The sequence below is a fragment of the Schistocerca piceifrons genome, chromosome 4 (assembly GCF_021461385.2).
Source record: "Schistocerca piceifrons isolate TAMUIC-IGC-003096 chromosome 4, iqSchPice1.1, whole genome shotgun sequence".
In the NCBI taxonomy this organism is placed as follows: domain Eukaryota; kingdom Metazoa; phylum Arthropoda; class Insecta; order Orthoptera; family Acrididae; genus Schistocerca; species Schistocerca piceifrons.
The window spans coordinates 64,134,480-64,155,717 of NC_060141.1; the positions used below are offsets into that span (position 1 = coordinate 64,134,480).

The 21,238-nt window shown below is 43.5% G+C and overlaps 1 protein-coding gene across 1 annotated transcript in view; it reads right to left on the reverse strand.

Moving 5' to 3' along the window:
* Nucleotides 1-21,238, reverse strand: part of LOC124795599 (serine/arginine repetitive matrix protein 2-like) — a 148,339-nt gene that overhangs the window by 86,819 nt on the left and 40,282 nt on the right. The window contains exons 4-6 of the mRNA XM_047259670.1: nucleotides 15,699-15,886; nucleotides 4,395-4,571; nucleotides 849-1,086 (exon numbers count right to left, since the gene is read on the reverse strand). Coding sequence (XP_047115626.1) covers nucleotides 849-1,086; nucleotides 4,395-4,571; nucleotides 15,699-15,886 — 603 coding nt within the window. The remainder of the gene's footprint in view (nucleotides 1-848; nucleotides 1,087-4,394; nucleotides 4,572-15,698; nucleotides 15,887-21,238) is intronic.

The following is a 21,238-nucleotide window of genomic DNA, read 5'->3' on the forward strand; positions in this document are numbered from 1 at the left end:
AAACAATGACAAACACAGTAGGCCTACAGAACGATAAAAGAGCTGTCGCAATTAGAGGTACATGTCTGTGCTACTTACATATGAATCTGTGTGTTTATATTCTTTTGATATCAACGTGGTAAACTGCAGTTCTATCCAATGTCACAAGTGTTTCCTCACGAATGAGTTGTAGCTTGCCACTCGATTCACGGTTTTTGTCCATTTTTGCCGTATTTTAGAATCAATTTTAGAAACATATATGCCTTCTGATACTACACAAACCCTCAGAGGAAAGAAAATAACTCAAATATTTCGTAAATTACGTAGTAAATGGATGCAAAACAAACATGCTTACGACACGTCTGACGTTTATCTTACTCGCCGCTTGGAGCGCTAATGTCGCTCCATCTGTCAAACGGTAACAACTTTTACAGCAGAGTTTCGCGACTGTTACGTTAGACTGTGATATGGATGTCAACATTGCAGCAACAGCGTGACAATCGATTAATTTCAATTGAAAAAGTTGGCAATATCAGAGATCATAGCACAGCCAACGTCACGTGATTGACAGCGGCGCCCTCTGGATGGCTTATATATACGGCGCTCACTCGCGCTCTCGTTGCAGTTCGCCAATTGTCCTCGGAGGATGCCTTCCGTAGTCGAAGTCGAAACGTCAGGGGAGAGTTTTATGTACGGACCACGGCATCTCAGCCCGGAAATATTAAGTGATGAGTTCTTCATCAGTATTTTTGTTTTGCGCAGGATAAGTGTCGATTATGGAATTATACGAAAAAGTGTGCAATGTGTGAAAATAAAGCATAAGTTGCAGCTGTGAGGTAATGAGAGGTGAGGCACGGCCGGCCACTGACCGAGGCGTCGTCGCCGGCTGTGGAGGTGGCGGGCGAGGCGGGGTGCTCGAGTGCGGAGAGCAGCCGCCAGGCAGCCGTGGGCGAGAACCGTGGCACCTCGGGCTGCTTCTTGGGCAGCGTCGGCCGCAGCTGCAGCGCGATGCCGCCGCGGCCCGGCCGAGCGCTCGACACCGCCTCGTCCTCCTCGTCTTCGTCCTCCTCCGACGCCTCGCCGCTCGACAGGCTGCCTCCGGGCAACCTGGGCAAATTTCTACGTTTTGGACGTACCCTAGTACGGACGTGCTAAAAGAAGCACTGACGGTGTTCACCTCGACGCTGTAATTTACACACAAGAAGCACGTGTTACTCATCCCCTGGAGGCACCACACTATATACCGAGCAGCAGCACTGCCCCTAGGCTCGATAATGGGCTCAGTTCAATGTGCAAGAGAGTCCGCATGGTTTTTTCACGTATGTCCTATCCACCTGAAGCCTAGCCTTTCTTTTTGTACTCAATACCAAACACATTAATCAGACTGGGAATATCTGAGCAGTACATTAAATCACCTTCTTGTTGAAAAAACTTGGAAAGTCGCTGCTCTCTCTTTCTATACATTTATATGGTGGTTCCATCTACCAATAAGTTCTTTTCTTTTAATCTAGTGTCAAGCAATTCAGCTTTTTCTTTCGTTAAGCCGAGATCCCTAACCAAATCGTTAAGCTCGGTCTGAGTAAACGATTTGAGTTCTAGACTTTCTGTATTACAGTGGAATTCATCATCTGGTTCATCTAAATCAGATTGTACATCAGAAAATACTTCTGTTGGAATAGAATTTAAATCATATGACGGTTCAGGAACTGGCAAATCTACGCCATGCCGTACCGGTCGGGTGGCGGACGGAAGGTTAGGGTAGCTGATTACTTTCTTCTTTTTCGAATTATGATCAGTAATATCGACACTGCAAAAGCAGCAATCATTGGGATGATTTCTTGGCTCCCTCCATATCATAGGAGCAGCAAATTTAAAGGCTTTTTTCTCCTTTTTGTACCATTTTTCTCAAATCTTCAACACACACATAACATACCTTATGCGGCGCCCAAGATTTATCTCGATCACCAAGTTTAGATCCAAAGTATGATAAATAAACCTTTTTCACAAAAGTTGACTTCGTAGCAGCTGAGGAGAGCTCCGCCTACCATCCTCCAAGGAAGGCATGGGTCTGAAGATGGTTATATAAATATAACCGAAACCGGTCACCTATGTTATTGAGACATAAGTGTTGTGATCAAGACTGAACTTTAGTTAAAATATAACTTTTTCACAAAGTCTGTAATGTTGCTTTGGTGTGTTGTAATCAGAAATTCACCACAAGTATAACAAAAACTGTCAGCAGACTTTTTACAACCACGATTAGACATTGTACTGAGCAGATGTACAGGAAACGGGCAAGTAAGGTTAGTTTTACAGTAAACAAAACACCATCTGTTAACACGAAAATAGAATCGACCTTTTTTTGCCAGCAACTTTTTAAATTATTTTGACTGTATAAAAGCTGTTAAATTCTTTAAAAAAATCGTTAATTTAATCAATTTAACTGTAAAGTGTGAAGAAATGGTGGGTGATACAGTTTTTTAAGTATCGTATTTGGATTTCCCACCCTAAAAAACGTAAGAATAAAGTACTTTCAGCAAAAATGTTTTTCCATCTTTGGCTTGGGTTACCAATGGGTTGATATGGATTTTCAGAGACGAGGTGTGACACTCTTCTCTGGTACCTGTCAGTAAGAACCTTTTTACGAGCACTGTTCTGATGCTGTCTTACGTAGTTCCTTACTGTCATTCTGTCACATCCACAGGTTGACCTGGTGCCGATTGCACACAACTGACTGGCGTGCACTCCCCCCCCCCCCCCCCCCCCACACACACACACACACCACTTCACAGCCTCGACTAACGTCAGCAGTGCACATCTACATCTACATTTATACTCCGCAAGCCACCCAACGGTGTGTGGCGGAGGGCGCTTTATGTGCCACTGTCATTACCTCCCTTTCCTATTCCAGTCGCGTATGGTTCGCGGGAAGAACGACTGCTGGAAAGCCTCCGTGCGCGCTCGAATCTCTCTAATTTTACATTCGTGATCTCCTCGGGAGGCATAAGTAGGGGGAAGCAATATATGCGATACCCCATCCAGAAACGTACCCTTTCGAAACCTGAACAGCAAGCTACACCGCGATGAAGAGCGCCTCTCTTGCAGAGTCTGTCACTTGAGTTTGCTAGACATCTCCGAAACGCTACCACGCTTACCAAATAACCCTGTGACAAAACGAGTCGCTCTCCTTTGGATCTTCTCTATCTCCTCTGTCAACCCGACCTGGTATGTATCCCACACTGATGAGCAGTACTCAAGTATAGGTCAAACGAGTGGTTTGTAAGCCACCTCCTTTGTTGATGGACTACATTTTCTAAGGACTCTCCCAATGAATATCAACCTGGTACCCGCCTTACCAACAATTAATTTTATATGGTCATTCCACTTATAGCAGTAGAAAGGGAGGAGTGAGTTCTTTCAGGAATGTGAGTAACGCTTTGTTAGGTGACTTCACTCGGTAGTTCTCCTACTTGACAATCGCTACTATGTACAGCAGGGAAAGCTGTCAGAAACGTGTTGTTTGGAAAAGTGTAACTGTGGAGGAAACATGTGGGTGGTAGTACGATGCTCGGCGCGTAGGCCGGTATTACACTATTAAATTTCTTTGTCAAATATCTTTGTCCAATATCTTTGTCAAAGATATTTGATGGTGTAATAGGGAACTTTGTCAAATGTCGTCCAATATTTGATCAAATCTAGGGCCTCGCTGTAGATTTGATCAAAGAAGTCGCTTGTCTTCTGTTTACCGCAATGTGATATGTTACCACATGGAGCGCTAGCATCGCTGCATTCTGTTGTCTGTAGTGTTTTTCTAAACATTGCCGGTAAATACAATAGGTGTTTGCCGACAACTACAAAATTAATAGTGATGTATGATGCAGATGAGGCGCTTTACAACGTGAGGCACGCTGAATACAAAAATAGATTACGAAGATTGGAGACCTGACCTGACCTGAGCTAACCTAACCCAACCTAACCCTCTCCTGTAGCAAGGAATCAGTGTTACAGTGAGCCTGCCTTCTGCAGATGTAGCTGTTCTTAAGTGAATATTGTGATATGAGGATACACTTCATTGAGCACATACAGAAATGTATTCTCATCCATTCTTAAGTAATTGATGTACGACTTGACGTCCTCCACTATAAGCTTACGTAACAAGTTTTGTTGAATGCTTTTATCGTGTCGTCGTAAAACCCACGGCTTCACCCAGGTATGTTTCCTTTTTTTCCCCCGCTTCTCTTCCGCATGTGCAAACAGTGCAATTGTGGTACATACAACTGCTGCGGGTAATAACAAGTTGCTGTTGTCAGCCATCTTGAACTTTGACGAAAAATATGAAGACAGTGTAATACCCCTTCTAGCGCTACGTCAAAGATCTTTGTCAAATATATTTGACGGAATATTTGATCACTTACCTGGCGGCAGTGGAGGCGCCGGCGGCGGCGAGGGTCGGCCGGCGCTGTAGGCTGGCGGCGAAGCGGTCGACGGCGTCTCGCTCGCCGTGCTCCATGCCGAAGTAGAAGCTGCGCGCCGGCACCCTCTGCGGCCGCTGCTCGGCCCGCTCCTTCTGGCGGCGGCGCGGCGGCGGCAGGCTGCGGCACACACAACCTCACATACTACCACTGCTGGCGAGTTGAGCGTCGGTTCGTGTCCGGTGACTGCCGCTGACCTCCAGCTTTGTTTGAGAGCCGCAACAGAAGCTGTCAGTACTGCCACTCTCTAGGCCAGTGGTTCCCAATAGGTGGTCCGCGAACTATGCCAGAGGGGTCAGCAAAATGCTATTAGATTAAAAATATTTCGTATGATAACAGATTTTTTTGTTTTGGCCGCTTCCTGCATGAGCAGAGCTTTAGCGAACGCTGACTTCTGCGTCTGGCGTCTTCCTAGGGCCAACTGACACTAGCTCACTCTAGCGCAAGACCAATACAATCAGTTTTAATTTTTTCCTGTCATTTTCAGTTCATACTCAATTTTTATTTTTTTAAGGAGTTTATTATACCAAACACCCAGATTTGAAGACAAAGATTTTGACCAATAATCAAAAATTTAACAGTAACAATGATGGCGAAATTGAAAAAGTTTTAAGCTCAATATTTTTTCAATAATGAATATCTCAATGTTTTTGCAAGTACCAAAAATACATAAAGTATAAACAGACTCTTAATTTGGTTTTTATAGGTACTTGATACTGTGATATGACAAGCTACCAATCATGCTCGATGAGGGGGGTCCTCGAGAAAATTTTCTTGGGAACCCCTGGTCTAGACGAATGACGCTCTGTCTTCAGCATTCACATACGCGCAACGCGTGGGACCTAAACTAAATGTGACGGGGTGCCACGTAATTTTCACATCGCATCAAAAATTAATTAGCTCTGAATTCAGCGACCAATTATCTCCTATTCTTCTTGGCGGTATACTAAAAACAGTATCAAGAAACAGTAAAGAATTGGGTCTAAATGTATATGAACTTCTCAGCTGGGCAGAATACAACGGTAACATGTGCAAGAACAACTTCTACTTGCCTCTACACCCTACCGACGATGAGTACACTACTGGCCATTAAAATTGCTACACCACGAAGATGACGTGCTACAGACGCGAAGTTTAACCGACAGGAAGAAGATGCTGTGATATGCAAATGATTAGCTTTTCAGAGCATTCACACAAGGCTGGCGCCGGTGGCGGCACCTACAACGTTCTGACACGAGGAAAGTTTCCGACCGATTTCTCATCCACAAACAGCAGTTGACCGGCGTTGCCTGGTGAAACGTTGTTGTGATGCCTCGTGTAAGGAGGTGAAATGCGTACCATCACGTTTCCCACTTTGATATAGGTCGGATTGTAGCCTATCGCTATTGCGGTTTATCGTATTGCGACATTGCTGCTCGCGTTGGTCGAGATCCAATGACTGTTTAGCAGACTATGGAATCGGTGGGTTCAGGAGGGTAATACGGAACGCCGTGGTGGATCCCTGCAACATGCGGCCGTGCATTATCCTGCTGAAATGTAGGGTTTCGCAGGGATCGAATGAAGGGTAGAGCCACGGGTTGTAACACATCTGAAACGTAACGACCACTGTTCAAAGTGCCGTCAATGCGAACAAGAGGTCACCGAGACGTGTAACCATTGGCACCCCATACCATCACGCCGAGTGATACGCCAGTATAGCGATGACGAATGCACGCTTCCAATGTGCGTTCACCGCGATGTCGCCAAACACGGATGCGACCATCGTGATGCTGTAAACAGACCCTGGATTCATCCGAAAAAATGACGTTTTGCCATTCGTGCACCCACATTCGTCGTTGAGTACACCATCGCAGGCGCTCCTGTCTGTGATACAGCGTCAAGGGTAACCGCAGCCATGGTCTCCGAGCTGATAGTCCGTGCTGCTGCAAACGTCGTCGAACTGTTCGTGCAGATGGTTGTTGTCTTGCAAACGTCCCTATCTATTGGCTCAGGGGTCGAGACGTGGCTGCTAGATCCGTTACAGCCATGCGGATAAGATGCCTGTCATCTCGACTGCTAGTGATACGAGGCCGTTGGGATCCAGCACGGCGTTCCGTATTACCCTCCTGAACCCACCGATTCCATATTCTGCTAACAGTCATTGGATCTCGACCAACGCGAGCAACAATGTCGAGATACGATAAACCGCAATCGCGATAGGCTACAATCCGACCTTTATGAAACTCGGAAACATGATGGTACGCATTTCTCCTCCTTACACGAGGCATCACAACAACGTTTCACCAGGCAACGCCGGTCAACTGCTGTTTGTGGATGAGAAATCGGTCGGAAACTTTCCTCATGTCAGCACGTTGTAGGTGTCGCCACCGGCGCCAACCTTGTGTGAATGCTCTGAAAAGCTAATCATTTGCATATCACAGAATCTTCTTCATGTCGGTTAAATTTCGCGACTGTAGCACGTCATCTTCGTGGTGTAGCAATTTTAATGGCCAGTAGTGTATTAAGTACCAGACATCTTATCACAATAACAACGCAAAGAGTCATTTATCTAGGATGGCAGTTCAAATGAAAACCTTAAAAGTGTTATAATATTTTCAACTGTAACAATGAACGAAAAACTTGCATGCCACTTATCGACATGGTCTCCCTGACTTTGAATGCACATATTTCATCACTTCGGAAGTGCATTAGAACGGCGATGAAAGAATTCTTTTGGTCGTGTGTATAACCAGACGTCCATCACGGTTTTCACATCTTTGTTACTTCTGAGATACCTGTCCCCCATTGCTTCTTTGAGTGCATCGAACAGATGGAAGTTACTAGGAGCGAGGCCTGGTGAATATGGAGGATGTAGCAGATATTCGGATTTCATTTCCTGAATAGTCTCAACTGTCTTTCAGGCTGTATGTGGTGGGACTGAAGTCAGAAGTCCTCACCGTTTACTCCTGATTGCAGGGCAAAGTTAACTTCTCAGCATGTCTGAATAAGAAGTGCTGGTTACCGTCAGTCTCCTATCCATGTGATGCTCCAAAATTACTCCATTTGCATCCCAGGAGAGACTGAGCATGACTTTTCCAGCAGACAGCTGAGAGGGAAATTGTTTTCGTTTTGGCGATGAGCTGTGACGCCACTCCTTGCTTGACCTTTTCATTTCTTTTTGTGACAGTGGACCCAAGTCTCATTACCTGCAACAGTTTTTCCCAGAAATGCATTACCGTCGACGTGGAAATGATGCAAAAATTCTTCACAGGCATCGACGTGACAGTCTTTCAATTCGGCAGTCAACTGACGTGGTATCCATCTTGCAGACACCTTATTGAAGTGCAGTACAATGTGAACAATATTCTGCCCTGAACCAATACTAACCTTCACACTCGTGGCTATTTCGTTCAGAGTTACCCATCTGGTCCCCTTTAAAAGCTCCTGCACTAATTTCTCGTGCGTCACTATGCGTTTAACCTGCCCTGGTCTCGGGGCATCCTCCACAGAAGTAACATCGCTTTTAAACTTCTTACGCCGTTATTACACTTGCTGCAACAACACACACGTATCGCCATACTGCACTGTCATCCTGCGATGAATTTCGATTAGTTTGACACCTTCACTACACAAAAAATGCATCAAAGGTCGCTTCTCAATAGTAATGCATGTTGACAGCGGGGTGTCCATCTTGTTTTGGATACTGCTGCCTTCTCTTGCGTTGTAGCATCACTCTGCCGCCTGTTGGTCACTTTTTGAACCTCAAGGAATATCACTGCCACCTACCAACACCATCACACAACTTTTCTAAATTTTATGGAACTCTTCCAGTTTTCATTTGAATCAACCTAGTAGTATCCTAGCTGCGACCACCCAAAAATCAAAAACAGTCACAGACTCCTCCTCTGTTACTGCTGCCAGCCTCTGGGACAAGTTGCCCTGCAACCTGCGCATCATTCACAGCCCTTGATGCATTTAAGGAAAAGCTGACGCTCTTCTTTGTGTCAACCTCATAACTTCCCCCCCCCCCCTCAAACTACCCTGTTTTCCTCAATCAAACTGTAAAGCAAATGCTCCCATCTTTTCCCATTTATGCTTCTTTTTCTTTTGGTTCCTCAATCATCCAAACCACTTTCTCTTCCCCAGTCTTCATTACTCGTGTTTTATCATGCCCCTTTTTTTCTCTCTGCCCTGCACCTCCTTTCATTTCTATTGATGACACCATTCACATGTTTAATCTACCGGCCTGTTACTTGTCTTCATTGTTTTAGTTTTCTTGAACGAATATAACCTGTGTTTTATACCGTCTACTGTTTTCGATATTTAAGTCATTTATGTTTCTAAATATAGTCGTCTACGTTAAATGTAAGACCTCTTACAACATGCCTGTTGCAATTAATGTAATGTGAGATATGTAGAATACCTGTTCACTCGTGAGAGAGTCTGATGGCCCCAATGTTCCCAGAACAAAGAAATCAACAAACAAGCATAAATATGTGTAGATTACATCCAACTGTAGCTAAGTGTAGCCCCTAACAACATCGTTGCTACTGCACCAAGTGTGAATGACAACTTCAGTTCAGTATCACAGTAGGCATCAACACCTGGGTCTTACACTAAAACCTAAGAAGTCATGGGTCATCCTCATATCATACCAAAAGTTGACCAGTAAACATTTTTATTAATCATTTCCTCGAATACTACTTGATGGTATTCAATTACACAATCAAAAAATTGTAAACTATCTCGCAGAATCTTGGACGAGAATTTAAACTGGGAAGAATAAACTGTAGCAGCATGCAGGAAATCTCTCTCTTGCCTACATACAGTCTAAAAATTTAGAAAGTTATTTCCCTTGAAATAAAACAAAGTTAGTCCGTCTTCATTCCTGCCAGATCTTTGCTACTGTGATGCAGTTAACAAGGCAAAATATTTACAACTTTGGATGACTCGAACTAGCCATGAAAGTGTGTGTAGTAATATTCAGTTGTACGATCATGTCACTCCTTGCTACGAGGGCAGTTCAATAAGTAATGCAACACATTTTTTTTCTCGGCCAATTTTGGTTGAAAAAACCGGAAATTTCTTGTGGAATATTTTCAAACATTCCCGCTTCGTCTCGTATAGTTTCATTGACTTCCGACAGGTGGCAGCGCTGTACGGAGCTGTTAAAATGGCGTCTGTAACGGATGTGCGTTGCAAACAACGGACAGTGATCGAGTTTCTTTTGGCGGAAAACCAGGGCATCTCAGATATTCATAGGCGCTTGCAGAATGTCTACGGTGATGTGGCAGTGGAGAAAAGCACGGTGAGTCGTTGGGCAAAGCGTGTGTCATCATCGCCGCAAGGTCAAGCAAGACTGACTGATCTCCCGCGTGCGGGCCGGCCGTGCACAGCTGTGACTCCTGCAATGGCGGAGCGTGCGAACACACTCGTTCGAGATGATCGACGGATCACCGTCAAACAACTCAGTGCTCAACTTGACATCTCTGTTGGTAGTCCTGTCACAATTGTTCACCAGTTGGGATATTCAAAGGTTTGTTCCCGCTGGGTCCCTCGTTGTCTAACCGAACACAATAAAGAGCAAAGGAGAACCATCTGTGCGGAATTGCTTGCTCGTCATGTGGCTGAGGGTGAAAATTTCTTGTCAAAGATTGTTACAGGCGATGAAACATGGGTTCATCACTTCGAACCTGAAACAAAACGGCAATCAATGGAGTGGCGCCACACCCACTCCCCTACCAAGAAAAAGTTTAAAGCCATACCCTCAGCCGGTAAAGTCATGGTTACAGTCTTCTGGGACGCTGAAGGGGTTATTCTGTTCGATGTCCTTCCCCATGGTCAAACGATCAACTCTGAAGTGTATTGTGCTACTCTTCAGAAATTGAAGAAACGACTTCAGCGTGTTCGTAGGCACAAAAATCTGAACGAACTTCTCCTTCTTCATGACAACGCAAGACCTCACACAAGTCTTCGCACCCGAGAGGAGCTCACAAAACTTCAGTGGACTGTTCTTCCTCATGCACCCTACAGCCCCGATCTCGCACCGTCGGATTTCCATATGTTTGGCCCAATGAAGGACGCAATCCGTGGGAGGCACTACGCGGATGATGAAGTTATTGATGCAGTACGACGTTGGCTCCGACATCGACCAGTGGAATGGTACCGTGCAGGCATACAGGCCCTCATTTCAAGGTGGCGTAAGGCCGTAGCATTGAATGGAGATTACGTTGAAAAATAGTGTTGTGTAGCTAAAAGATTGGGGAATAACCTGGTGTATTTCAATGCTGAATAAAACAACCCCAGTTTCAGAAAAAAAATGTGTTGCATTACTTATTGAATTGCCCTCGTACATTCACTCAGGCTGGATGCGACTAGGTAGGTGGCTTGATTTTGACATGCTCCGATTTCTTCATCGGTTCCACAGCCACCAGTACCCTCTACATTTCTCCCTGATAATCAAATACCTGTCTTCGCTCTATAACTGTGATGCCAGGTTCGCTATGTCCATTATCTTGGCTGTACTCGTGCAAAATATTAAATCTGTCTCCTTCTCCTTCTGCATTTCAGCCACACAACTCTGGAGCAAACCGCCTGTCAGTAACCCGCAACGCATGCAAAACCACTCTCAATTCAAGAGTATATTAAAGCTTTAACTCTCATTAGGTTCCCTATGGGCCTATCTCATCTACTTTTCTTCTGTCAAACAAGGAAGCAGTATCTGTCACACTATCAATGCTGTCCATACTTTCCTCATTTGTATCTACGAGGTGCGGCTAGAAAAAAACCGGACTGATGCTGGAAAAAACATTTATTGACAATTATTTACAATTTCATGTTATCTCCTTCAATGTACTCTCCTCCTCGGTCTCTACACCGCTCCATACGAATTTTCCACTGTTCATAGCAATGCTGCAGATCATTTTCGGTAAGTGCATAAATTACTCCCGTCGCTTTTTCTTTTACTGCTTCAACAGTCTCAAATCTAGTTCCTTTCAAAGCTAACTTGACTTTAGGGAAAAGAAAAAAGTCACAGGGGGCCAAATCAGGTGAGTAGGGTGGATGATCTACGATGGGAATGTTGTGTTTTGCCAAAAACGTCTTCACTGACAACGCATTGTGAGCTGGGGCATTGTCTTGGTGAAGGATCCATGACTTTTTTCTCCACAAATCGTTCCGTTTTCTCCGTACTCGCTCACGTAGGATAGCCAGGACGCTAATGTAGTAATGCTGATTCACTGTTTGTCCCTCTGGTACCCAATCAATGTGCACAATCCCTTTGATGTAAAAAAAACAATCATCATTGCCTTGAATTTCGATTTTGACATTCGTGCTTTTTTTTGTCGTGGAGAACCAGGAGTTTTCCAATGCATCGATTGGCGTTTAGTTTCGGGATCGTAAGTAAAAAACCACGATTCATCGCAAGTAATAACATTTTGTAAGAAGGTGGGATCACTTTCAATGTTTTCCAGGATGTCAGAACAAATCATTCTTCGGCATTCCTTCTGTTCAATTGTGAGACACTTTGGAACCATTTTTGAACACACTTTGTTCATGTTGAAACTTTCATGAAGAATCTGCCTAACACTTTCCTTGTCAACTCCTGTTAACTCAGACACTGCTCTGATTGTTAAACGGCGATCTTGTCGAACAAGTTTACCGATTTTTTCAATGTTTGCATCAGTTTTTGCTGACAATGGTCTGCCAGTGCGAGTGTCATCACTGGTGTCTTCGCGGCCATCTTTAAATCGTTTAAACCACTCAAACACTTGTGTTCGCGATAAACAATCATCGCCGTACACTTGTTGTAACATTACAAACGTTTCACTTGCAGATTTTCCTAGTTTGAAACAAAATTTGATGTTAACACGCTGTTCTTTCTGTACACTCAACATTTTCCGACGCACAGACAAAACGTGAACTACTTAAAACAGACGCCACGGGCAGACTGAGGGCAGGAGGCAGATGAAACTCGAGCAGTAGGCGGAGCGAGAGTCACGTGACAGGCCACGCGACTTTCAGCCTTATTGCATTCGTTTTATTGTTTCACCAGTACTAGTCCGGTTTTTTTCTAGCCACACCTCGTATTTCTGTTCCCATTCTTTCATTTCATCTGGTAACCTTAATCATTATTTCTCACTGTTCACCTGACTAACCAACATCACAACACTTGATTCTTTCTGTAACGCTGCTATATACTTCTGTTAGATGCAATCATTTACATTTCACAAGTACATTAAGAGGAATGGTTTAATGCAATGTTAATAAGACGTATTTCTGAAATGTCATACATTCTTTACTATTATTATTATTATTATTATTATTATTATACTGGTCATGAATTATGCATATTTAATGTTTATTTTATGTTATCATTATCATTATAATTATTGTTATTATCATGTATCTATCATATACTATACATAGTGAAATGTTAACTCACTATGTTGTCTGGTTAAATGCAAAAGAGGGCCTGAAATTTTTAATCTTACCACAACTGAAGAAATAAATTAGATATACTAATTTTTGCCACAATCTTACAACCAAATATGCCTATGGGATGCCGCGGAATTGACGCAATTGAAGCACATCAAGACCTTTGTTAGTATGGGTCAACATAGACCAACTTACGACGTCTGGCACCATTGTTAACAAACTCTAATTGTGAAAATTCTTGTACAGCCCTTGCAGATATTGCCATAAGTAGACCAATTGCAAACACTAAAAAAAAAAGATAATAGTAAGTTACCATCGCGCAAATGCTAGTGTGTCATTTCAGTAAGCTCGTGCTGTTTTCAAAGGTTACATCACTAAGTGTTCAATTCTGAGGTAGCCACCAGGTGAGTAAGCACTTTCGGCCTTCCGTCATTACCCAAAAGTGCTTAAGATGATTGCAAGAACACTTTCTTTGAAAAGGATAGAGTCAATCTCCGTCTCCATCCGTATGCAATCTGTATGTATGCTCCACCTCTAGCAATCCTATCGCTGACGAGCTGGTAAATATGAATATTTCTTCCATCTGTGTTAGGCTGACAAAGAGAGGAGAGAAGGTGGTGTAAATTTTCTGATCAGGGAACTTTGCGCCCTGGTCCTGGCTTATATTCCAAATTTCTAAGCTGTGCCTGATAGAGTATGGCTATGTGAGACTGTACAGAGATTAGTCCTTCGAATGGGAACCCTAAGCTTGACGGTCACCTTAGTATTCTTTCATAGGTCTCGCAGTCTTTGTCTCGGTGATTCTTAACAGTTCCAAGATATCAACTACACTGCGCAAATAATCATTACAGCCATCCACCTGATACAGAGACAAACTCGAAGCTCCGCATATGGCCAGCAGAAAGCAGTGGTAGACCGCATTCATTCACTGGGATTGTGCCCAGGACGGCACTGTGATATTTCTGCATCTGTCCTGAATTCTTACTTGAGATCCAGCCCACTGCGGAGTTTTCTTTTGTTCGTCGAAATAGCAGACTAGCTGTAAAGGGCAGAAGGAATGATTGGGAGGATACATCTGGCGTTTACCTTACAACTGAGAGAAACCTCGAGAAAGCATTGCTCAGAATCAGAGGATTGGAGTTATTTTTCTTTCACGTTTTTGAGTAGTGATTCTCTAGCAGAAGGAGGTTCTTACTCATTGGTCTGAAGATAACCGCAGTAGTGGTCGAAACCGGTCACCGTACTTAATAAATTGTGATCAAGAGTGTTTTTAATAGTAAATATTTTTCTTTTGTTTCTGGGATATGTCAGAGACAAAGATACTAACAAGGGAACCTCCCCATCGCACCCCCCTCAGATTTAGTTATAAGTTGGCGCAGTGGATAGGCCTTGAAAAACTGAACACAGATCAATCGAAAAAACAGGAAGAAGTTGTGTCGAACTATGAAAAAAATAAGCAAAATATACAAACTGAGTAGTCCATGAGCAAGGTAGCCGACATCAAGGAATCTCTGAGCTCAGGAGCGCCGTGGTCCTGTGGTTAGCGTGGGCAGCTGCGGAACGAGAGGTCCGTGGTTCAAGTCGTCGCTCGAGCGAAAACTTTAACTTTTTACTTTCAGACGATTATCAAAGCTCAGGCACTCAAACATAAGCAACTTCGCTCTCCAAAATTCCAGGACATGTCCAGATTTGCTTCGACATATGCAGGATTTACCGGTCTACACACGGAAAAATTTGAAAACGTTAAAAATATATGTTTTGACAGAGCACAGGGAAAATTGTGCGACTGTGAAACTGTTGCATTCATTTGTTGCAGTTTATGTGACAAACTCTTATGTTTTCATCACTTTTTGGGAGTGATTATCACATCCACAAGAAAACCTAAATCAGGCAAGATAAAAGAATCTTTTTACCCATTCGCCAAGTGTACAAGTTAGGTGGGTCGATAACATATTCCTGTCATGAGACGCACATGCCGTCACCAGTGTCGTATAGAATATATCAGACGTGTTTTCCTGTGGAGGAATCGGTTGACCTATGACCTTGCGATCAAATGTTTTCGGTTCCTATTGGAGAGGCACGTCCTTTCGTCTATTAATCGCACGGTTTTGCGGTGCGGTCGCAAAACACAGACATTAAACTTATTACAGTGAACAGAGACGTCAGTGAACGAACGGACCGATCATAACTTTGCGAAAATAAAGAAAGTAAAAATTTTCACTCGAGGGAAGACTTGAACCTAGGACCTCTCGTTCCGCAGATGCTCACGCTAACCACGGGACCACGGCACTCCTGAGCTCACAGTTTCCTTGATGTTGCCTATCTTGCACATGGACTACTCAGTTTGTATATTTTGCTTATTTTTTTCATAGTTCCACAGAACTTCTTCCTGTTTTCTCGATTGATGTGTGTTCAGTTTTTCAAGGCCTATCCACTGTGCCAACTTATAACTAAATCTGAGGGGGGTGCGATGGGGAGGTTCCCTTGTAAGACCCAGCGTGATATGCGCATCCGTTAGTGTGTGTAATGGGGTAAGTCAGTGACTCGCGGTCTCGTGTTGCTGTGTATGGCACCATCGATGTGTAGCTATGTTATTGTGTAACATTTCATCAATATAGGGGTCACAACTAGCTTGCATACGAAGATAGGACGAATTTAATCGTAGACTTGTTAAGAACCAACGAAGCGTTAGCCTCAAGTAATTTAAGGAGAAGCACAAAAAAATTATGAGTCGAGTTGAATAACTGGTGACTGGGAAATTACATGATAAAAGTGGCGTGATTTCGAGTGAAGCCGTTCCAACTAGATTCGAGTATAAGCGGATGCACTCACATCTCCCAGTGCTTGTCGGCGGCGCTGCCGTTGTTGTTGGTGTCGTTGTTGTTGTTGCCGTTGTTGTCGCTTGCGGTGGTGGTGGTGGGAGGCCGGGGCGAGGCATCCTGCCCCAGCGGCTGCTGTCGCTGCCTCTGCCGCTCCCGGGACAGCGGCCGCAGCCTCTGCGCCGCTCTCAGCAGCTCCGCCTGCCAACACCGTTGCAGTTTCGTAGGCGCTGCTCCCTCTTTCTGAGTTTAGTAGACACGTAAAACAGACGTTCTCGGGGCTGTGGCCCACAGGATGGATGATAACTGTCGCTTCTGTAGCTAAAAGTACTTAAGAGAAGTTTGCAGGGCCTATGCGGGCAATGTTAAATTAGCCTACTTCATGTACCTTTGTCTCTCGAACCAATGAAGATAACACTGTACAATTTTTACAGCTGTCTTATCCATGCTATATTATGCCTACTGAACCAGAATTAAGAGATGAGGTAAAAAGAAGAAAAGATATACAGGGTGGTCCATTGATAGTGACCGGGTCAAATATCTCTCGAAATAAGCATCAAACGAAAAAACTACAAAGAACGAAACTCATCTAGCTTGAAGGGGGAAACCAGATGGCGCTATGGTTGGCCCGCTAGATAGCGCTGCCACAGGTCAAACGGATGTCAACTGCGTTTTTTAAATAGGAACCCCCATTTATATTACATATTCGTGTAGTACGTAAAGAAATATGAATGTTTTAGTTTGACTATTTTTTTCGCTTTGTGACAGATGGCGCTTAATAGTCACAAACGTATAAGCACGTGGTATCACCTAACATTCCGCAGTGCGGACGGTATTTGCTTCGTGATACATTACCTGTGTTAAAATGGACCGTTTACCAATTGCGGAAAAGGTCGATATCGTGTTGATGTATGGCTATTGTGATCAAAATGCCCAACGGGCGTGTGCTACGTATGCTGCTCGGTATCCTGGACGACATCATCCCAGTGTCCGGACCGTTCGCCGGATAGTTCCGTTATTTAAGGAAACACGAAGTGTTCAGCCACATGTGAAACGTCAACCATGAGCTGTAACAAATGAAGATCCCCAAGTAGGTGTTTTAGCTGCTGTCGCGGCTAATCCGCACATCAGTAGCAGACAAATTGCGCGAGAATCGGGAATCTCAAATGGTTCAAATGGCTCTGAGCACTATGCGACTTAACTTCTGAGGTCATCAGTCGCCTAGAACTTAGAACTAATTAAACCTAACTAACCTAAGGACATCACACACATCCATGCCCGAGGCAGGATTCGAACCTGCGACCGTAGCGGTCGCTCGGTTCCAGACTGTAGCGCCTAGAACCGCACGGCCACTCCGGCCGGCCGGGAATCTCAAAAACGTCGGTGTTGAGAATGCTAAATCAACATCGATTGCACCCGTACCATATTTCTATGTACCAGGAATTGCATGGCGACGACTTTGAACGTCGTGTACAGTTCTGCCACTGGGCACGAGAGAAATTACGGCACGATGACAGATTTTTTTTGCACGCGTTCTATTTAGCGACGAAGCGTCATTCACCAACAGCGGCAACGTAAACCGGCATAATTTGCACTACTGGGCAACGGAAAAATCCACGATGGCTTCAACAAGTGGAACATCAGCGACCTTGGCGGATTAATGTTTGGTGCGGCATTATGGAAGGAGGGATAATTGGCCCCCATTTTATCGATGGCAATCGAAATGGTGCAATGTATGCTGATTTCCTACGTAATGTTCTACCGATGTTACTACAAGATGTTTCACTGCATGACAGAATGGCGATGTACTTCCAACAAGATGGATGTCCGGCACATACCTCGCGTGCAGTTGTAGCGGTATTGAATAGCATATTTCATGACAGGTGGATTGGTCGCACGTTCACCGGATCTGATGTCCCCAGATTTCTTTCTTTGGGGAAAGTTGAAGGTTATTTGCTATCGTGATCCACCGACAACGCCTGACAACATGCGTCAGCGCATTGTTAATGCATGTGCGAATATTACGGAAGGCGAACTACTCGCTGTTGAGAGGAATGTCGTTACACGTATTGCCAAATCCATTGAGGTTGACGGACGTCATTTTGAGCTTTTATTGCATTAATATGGTATTTCCAGGTAATCACACTGTAGCAGCATGCGTTCTCAGAAATGATAAGTTCACAAAGGTACATGTATCACATTGGAACAACCGAAATAAAATGTTCAAACGTACCAACGTTCTGTATTTTAATTTAAAAAACCTACCTGTTACCAACTGTTCGTCTAAAATTGTGTGCCATATGTTTGTGACTATTACAGCGCTATCTATCACAAAGCGAAAAAAGTCGTCCACCTAAAACATTCATATTTCTTTACGTACTACACGAATATGTAATAAAAATGGGGGTTCGTGTTGAAAAAAAAACGCAGTTGATATCCGTTTGACCTATGGCAGCGCCATCTGGCGGGCCAACCATGGCGCTAGGCAAGTTTCGTCCTTTGTAGTTTTTCGTTTGACGCTTATTTCGTGAGATATTTGGCCCGGTCACGATCAATGGAGCATCCTGTATATCTATTTTCAACTATGCTACTTTTTATTAGAAATAATTGAACACATAATGCCCTAGATGGCCTTTTATTCAAGTTATTGCTATGGTTGTGCTTCAGTAGGTACAATATATTATAATGAAATAGGTGCCAAAGTTTTATATAGCTATCACAAGTAGGTTTCGAAATAAAGGAACATAAAACATAAAAAATGTAATTTTGAGAAAATCGCATTTAAAGTATAAAATGATAAAAATTGACTTGCAATTTTAAATTAAGTCTCAAAACCACCCAGCAGATCTTGCTTCTTTGGTGGTGAACTGAGATTCACGCTGTGCCTTGGCGAGTCTTATCTTCTCCAATAACTTCAAGCCCTTTACAGTATGGTAGCCTGGAGTGATGTTAAGATATTTTAGAACTATTATTCTTCCCATATTTCCATCATTAAATGTTAATACAGCATCACTAATTCCCCATTTTAGTGTATTGAGCCCTACAAAAACATTTTTGGGCACTCGTGTCCAGATAATGTTACTGAATGATTCATTAGGATTCTGTGTTCGCCCATGTAGACACTTTCGGAAGAGGTCTGGGTGAGCTAGATCCCTATAAATTGGTTTTATTGCTTCCATAACAGCTTCAGGAATAGAGTTCTTGGGTTCAAATGACACTCCTGAAAGTTCAGGTATCCAGAATTTACACCACGACTCAGGTCCAGGTGGGCAGAGTGCATGTGTCGGTTTTCTGTCGGTTGAAAGTTTGTGGAAGTATGTGACCCAGACTGCTTTTCTCATACTTTCTAAAACATTTCCGTTATTTCTGATGGCCATTCCATAACACTTCTGGCGCTGATCTATTGTTTCATCAGTCAGCCGACCTCCACGTGGCCTGCCATCAGACAGTGTGGTGGTGCGAAGAGATTGTTTTAATTTTCTGAGACGTGTGCCCATCCTCTTTTTCACATGCCCAATACATTCCAATTTGTTTATCACAATATTTTCATATCGATTTGCTTCAACAACACAGTAATACGCCTTAGAATCTCCATCCCCAAGGAACTGGGTGTATCGTACACCCCTTTCCTGCAGTGATCTGCTTAACATTTTGATTGCGGCATCATCTTCCATTCCTCCGCTAGTTCCTTCATAATTTATCTGGCAGTTTTCATGTTCATTTTGCCATTTTTGTCACAGGAGCTAAAGAAATGTTTTGTAAGTGCCTCAAAATCAATTACTTTGCCTGTGTCTACCCTTGTGATTGTGGCAACTGAGTTTATCGATGTGTGACCACGCTTTTGCCATGTCTCATCAAACGCAACTGGTATACCAATGTTGCCTTCGTTCACTTCAACAGCTTCGTTTGTTGCAGCCTTCATTGACAGGGAAGCGACAGATTCAACAGCTTTTCCTATAACTTCAGTTACCTCTGAATTTTTGTAGGTGGTGGTTGTAGATTCATATCCGAACCAAAACAATGAGCTGCACTAAGACCTTTTCCGATAGCTCTCATGGCATAGAAGAGTCTTACATTTACCTCATGAAGATTATTCTTGCATTCATTTGACGTTACAAATGAGTTTTTGTTGTCACAGCCAGCAGTAATCCTAGTTTATGTAATTTAGTTTTACTTGCATTGGGTGAGGTCGCATCTCCCTTGTTCTCTGGCGCCACATCAAGGTTGATTTTACACTGCTTGTGGGTTCCAACTCTTGAACAACACACGGTTTTACACTTCTAGCGTGTTGGTTTCCACCAAACTTACGTTTCTTGAATAGACTAGCACTTCTAGGCATGTTTATGTTACGTCAAACTGCACCAGATTACGACGAAAGTCACTGTTTCACTCAAAACAAACAAATTATTGCCAAGCGTAGAAAAATTTTGTGAGCAGAGTTCCGGAATTTTTTGAACAGACCTCGTACGCAGATGGCGGTAGTGTAGCGTACACGAGGTATAAAAGTGCAATTCGTTGGTGCAGCTCTCATTTGTACTCATGTGATTCACATGAAAAGGTTACCGATGTGGTTACGGCCGCACGGCGTTAGTTAACCTACTGTGAACGCGGAATGGTATTTAGAGCTAGATGCACGGGACATTTCACTTCGGAAATCGTTAGGGAATTTAATATTTCGAGATCCACAGTGTCAAGAGTGTGCCGAGAATGCCAAATTTCAGACATTACGTCTTAGCACGCCCAACGCAGTGGTCGATGGCCTTCACTTAATGACTGAGAACAACAGCGTTTTCATAGAGCTGTCAGTGCTAACAGACAAGCAACACAGCGTGAAATAACTGGGCAAATCAGTGTGGCTCCATATCGGTTGGACCCCAAACGACTGGAAAACCGTGGCATGGTAAGATGAGTCCCAGTTTCTGTTGGTAAGAGCTGACGGTAGGGATCGAGTGTGATGGAGATCGCACAGATTGGTGGTACTGTGCAAGCTGGTGGTTGCTCCATAATGGTGTGGGTTGTCTTTACAAGGAATCGACTGCGTCCTAATTATGATCGGCTACTTGGAGATATAATAATTCCAATAATAATAATAATGATATAATAAAAATAATAATAATAATAATAATAATGTAATTCCAATCCTAAAGAAAGCCGGTGTTAACAAATGTGAAAATTACCGAACTATCAGTTTAATAAGTCACGGGTGCAAAATACTAACACGAATTCTTTACAGACGAAAGGAAAAACTGGTAGAAGCCGACCTAGGGGAAGATCAGTTTGGATACCGTAGAAGTGTTGGAAGACGTGAGGCAATACTGACCCTACGACTTATCTTAGAAGAAAGTTTAAGGAAAGGAAATCTACGTTTTAGCATTTGTAGACTTAGAGAAAGCTTTTCACAATGTTGAGTGGAATAGTCTCTTTCAAAATCTGAAGGTGGCAGGGGTAAAATACAGCAAACGAAAGGCTATTTACAAATTGTGCAGAAACCAGATGGCAGTTATAAGAGTCGAGGAGCATGAAAGGGAAGCAGTGGTTGGGAAGAGAGTGAGA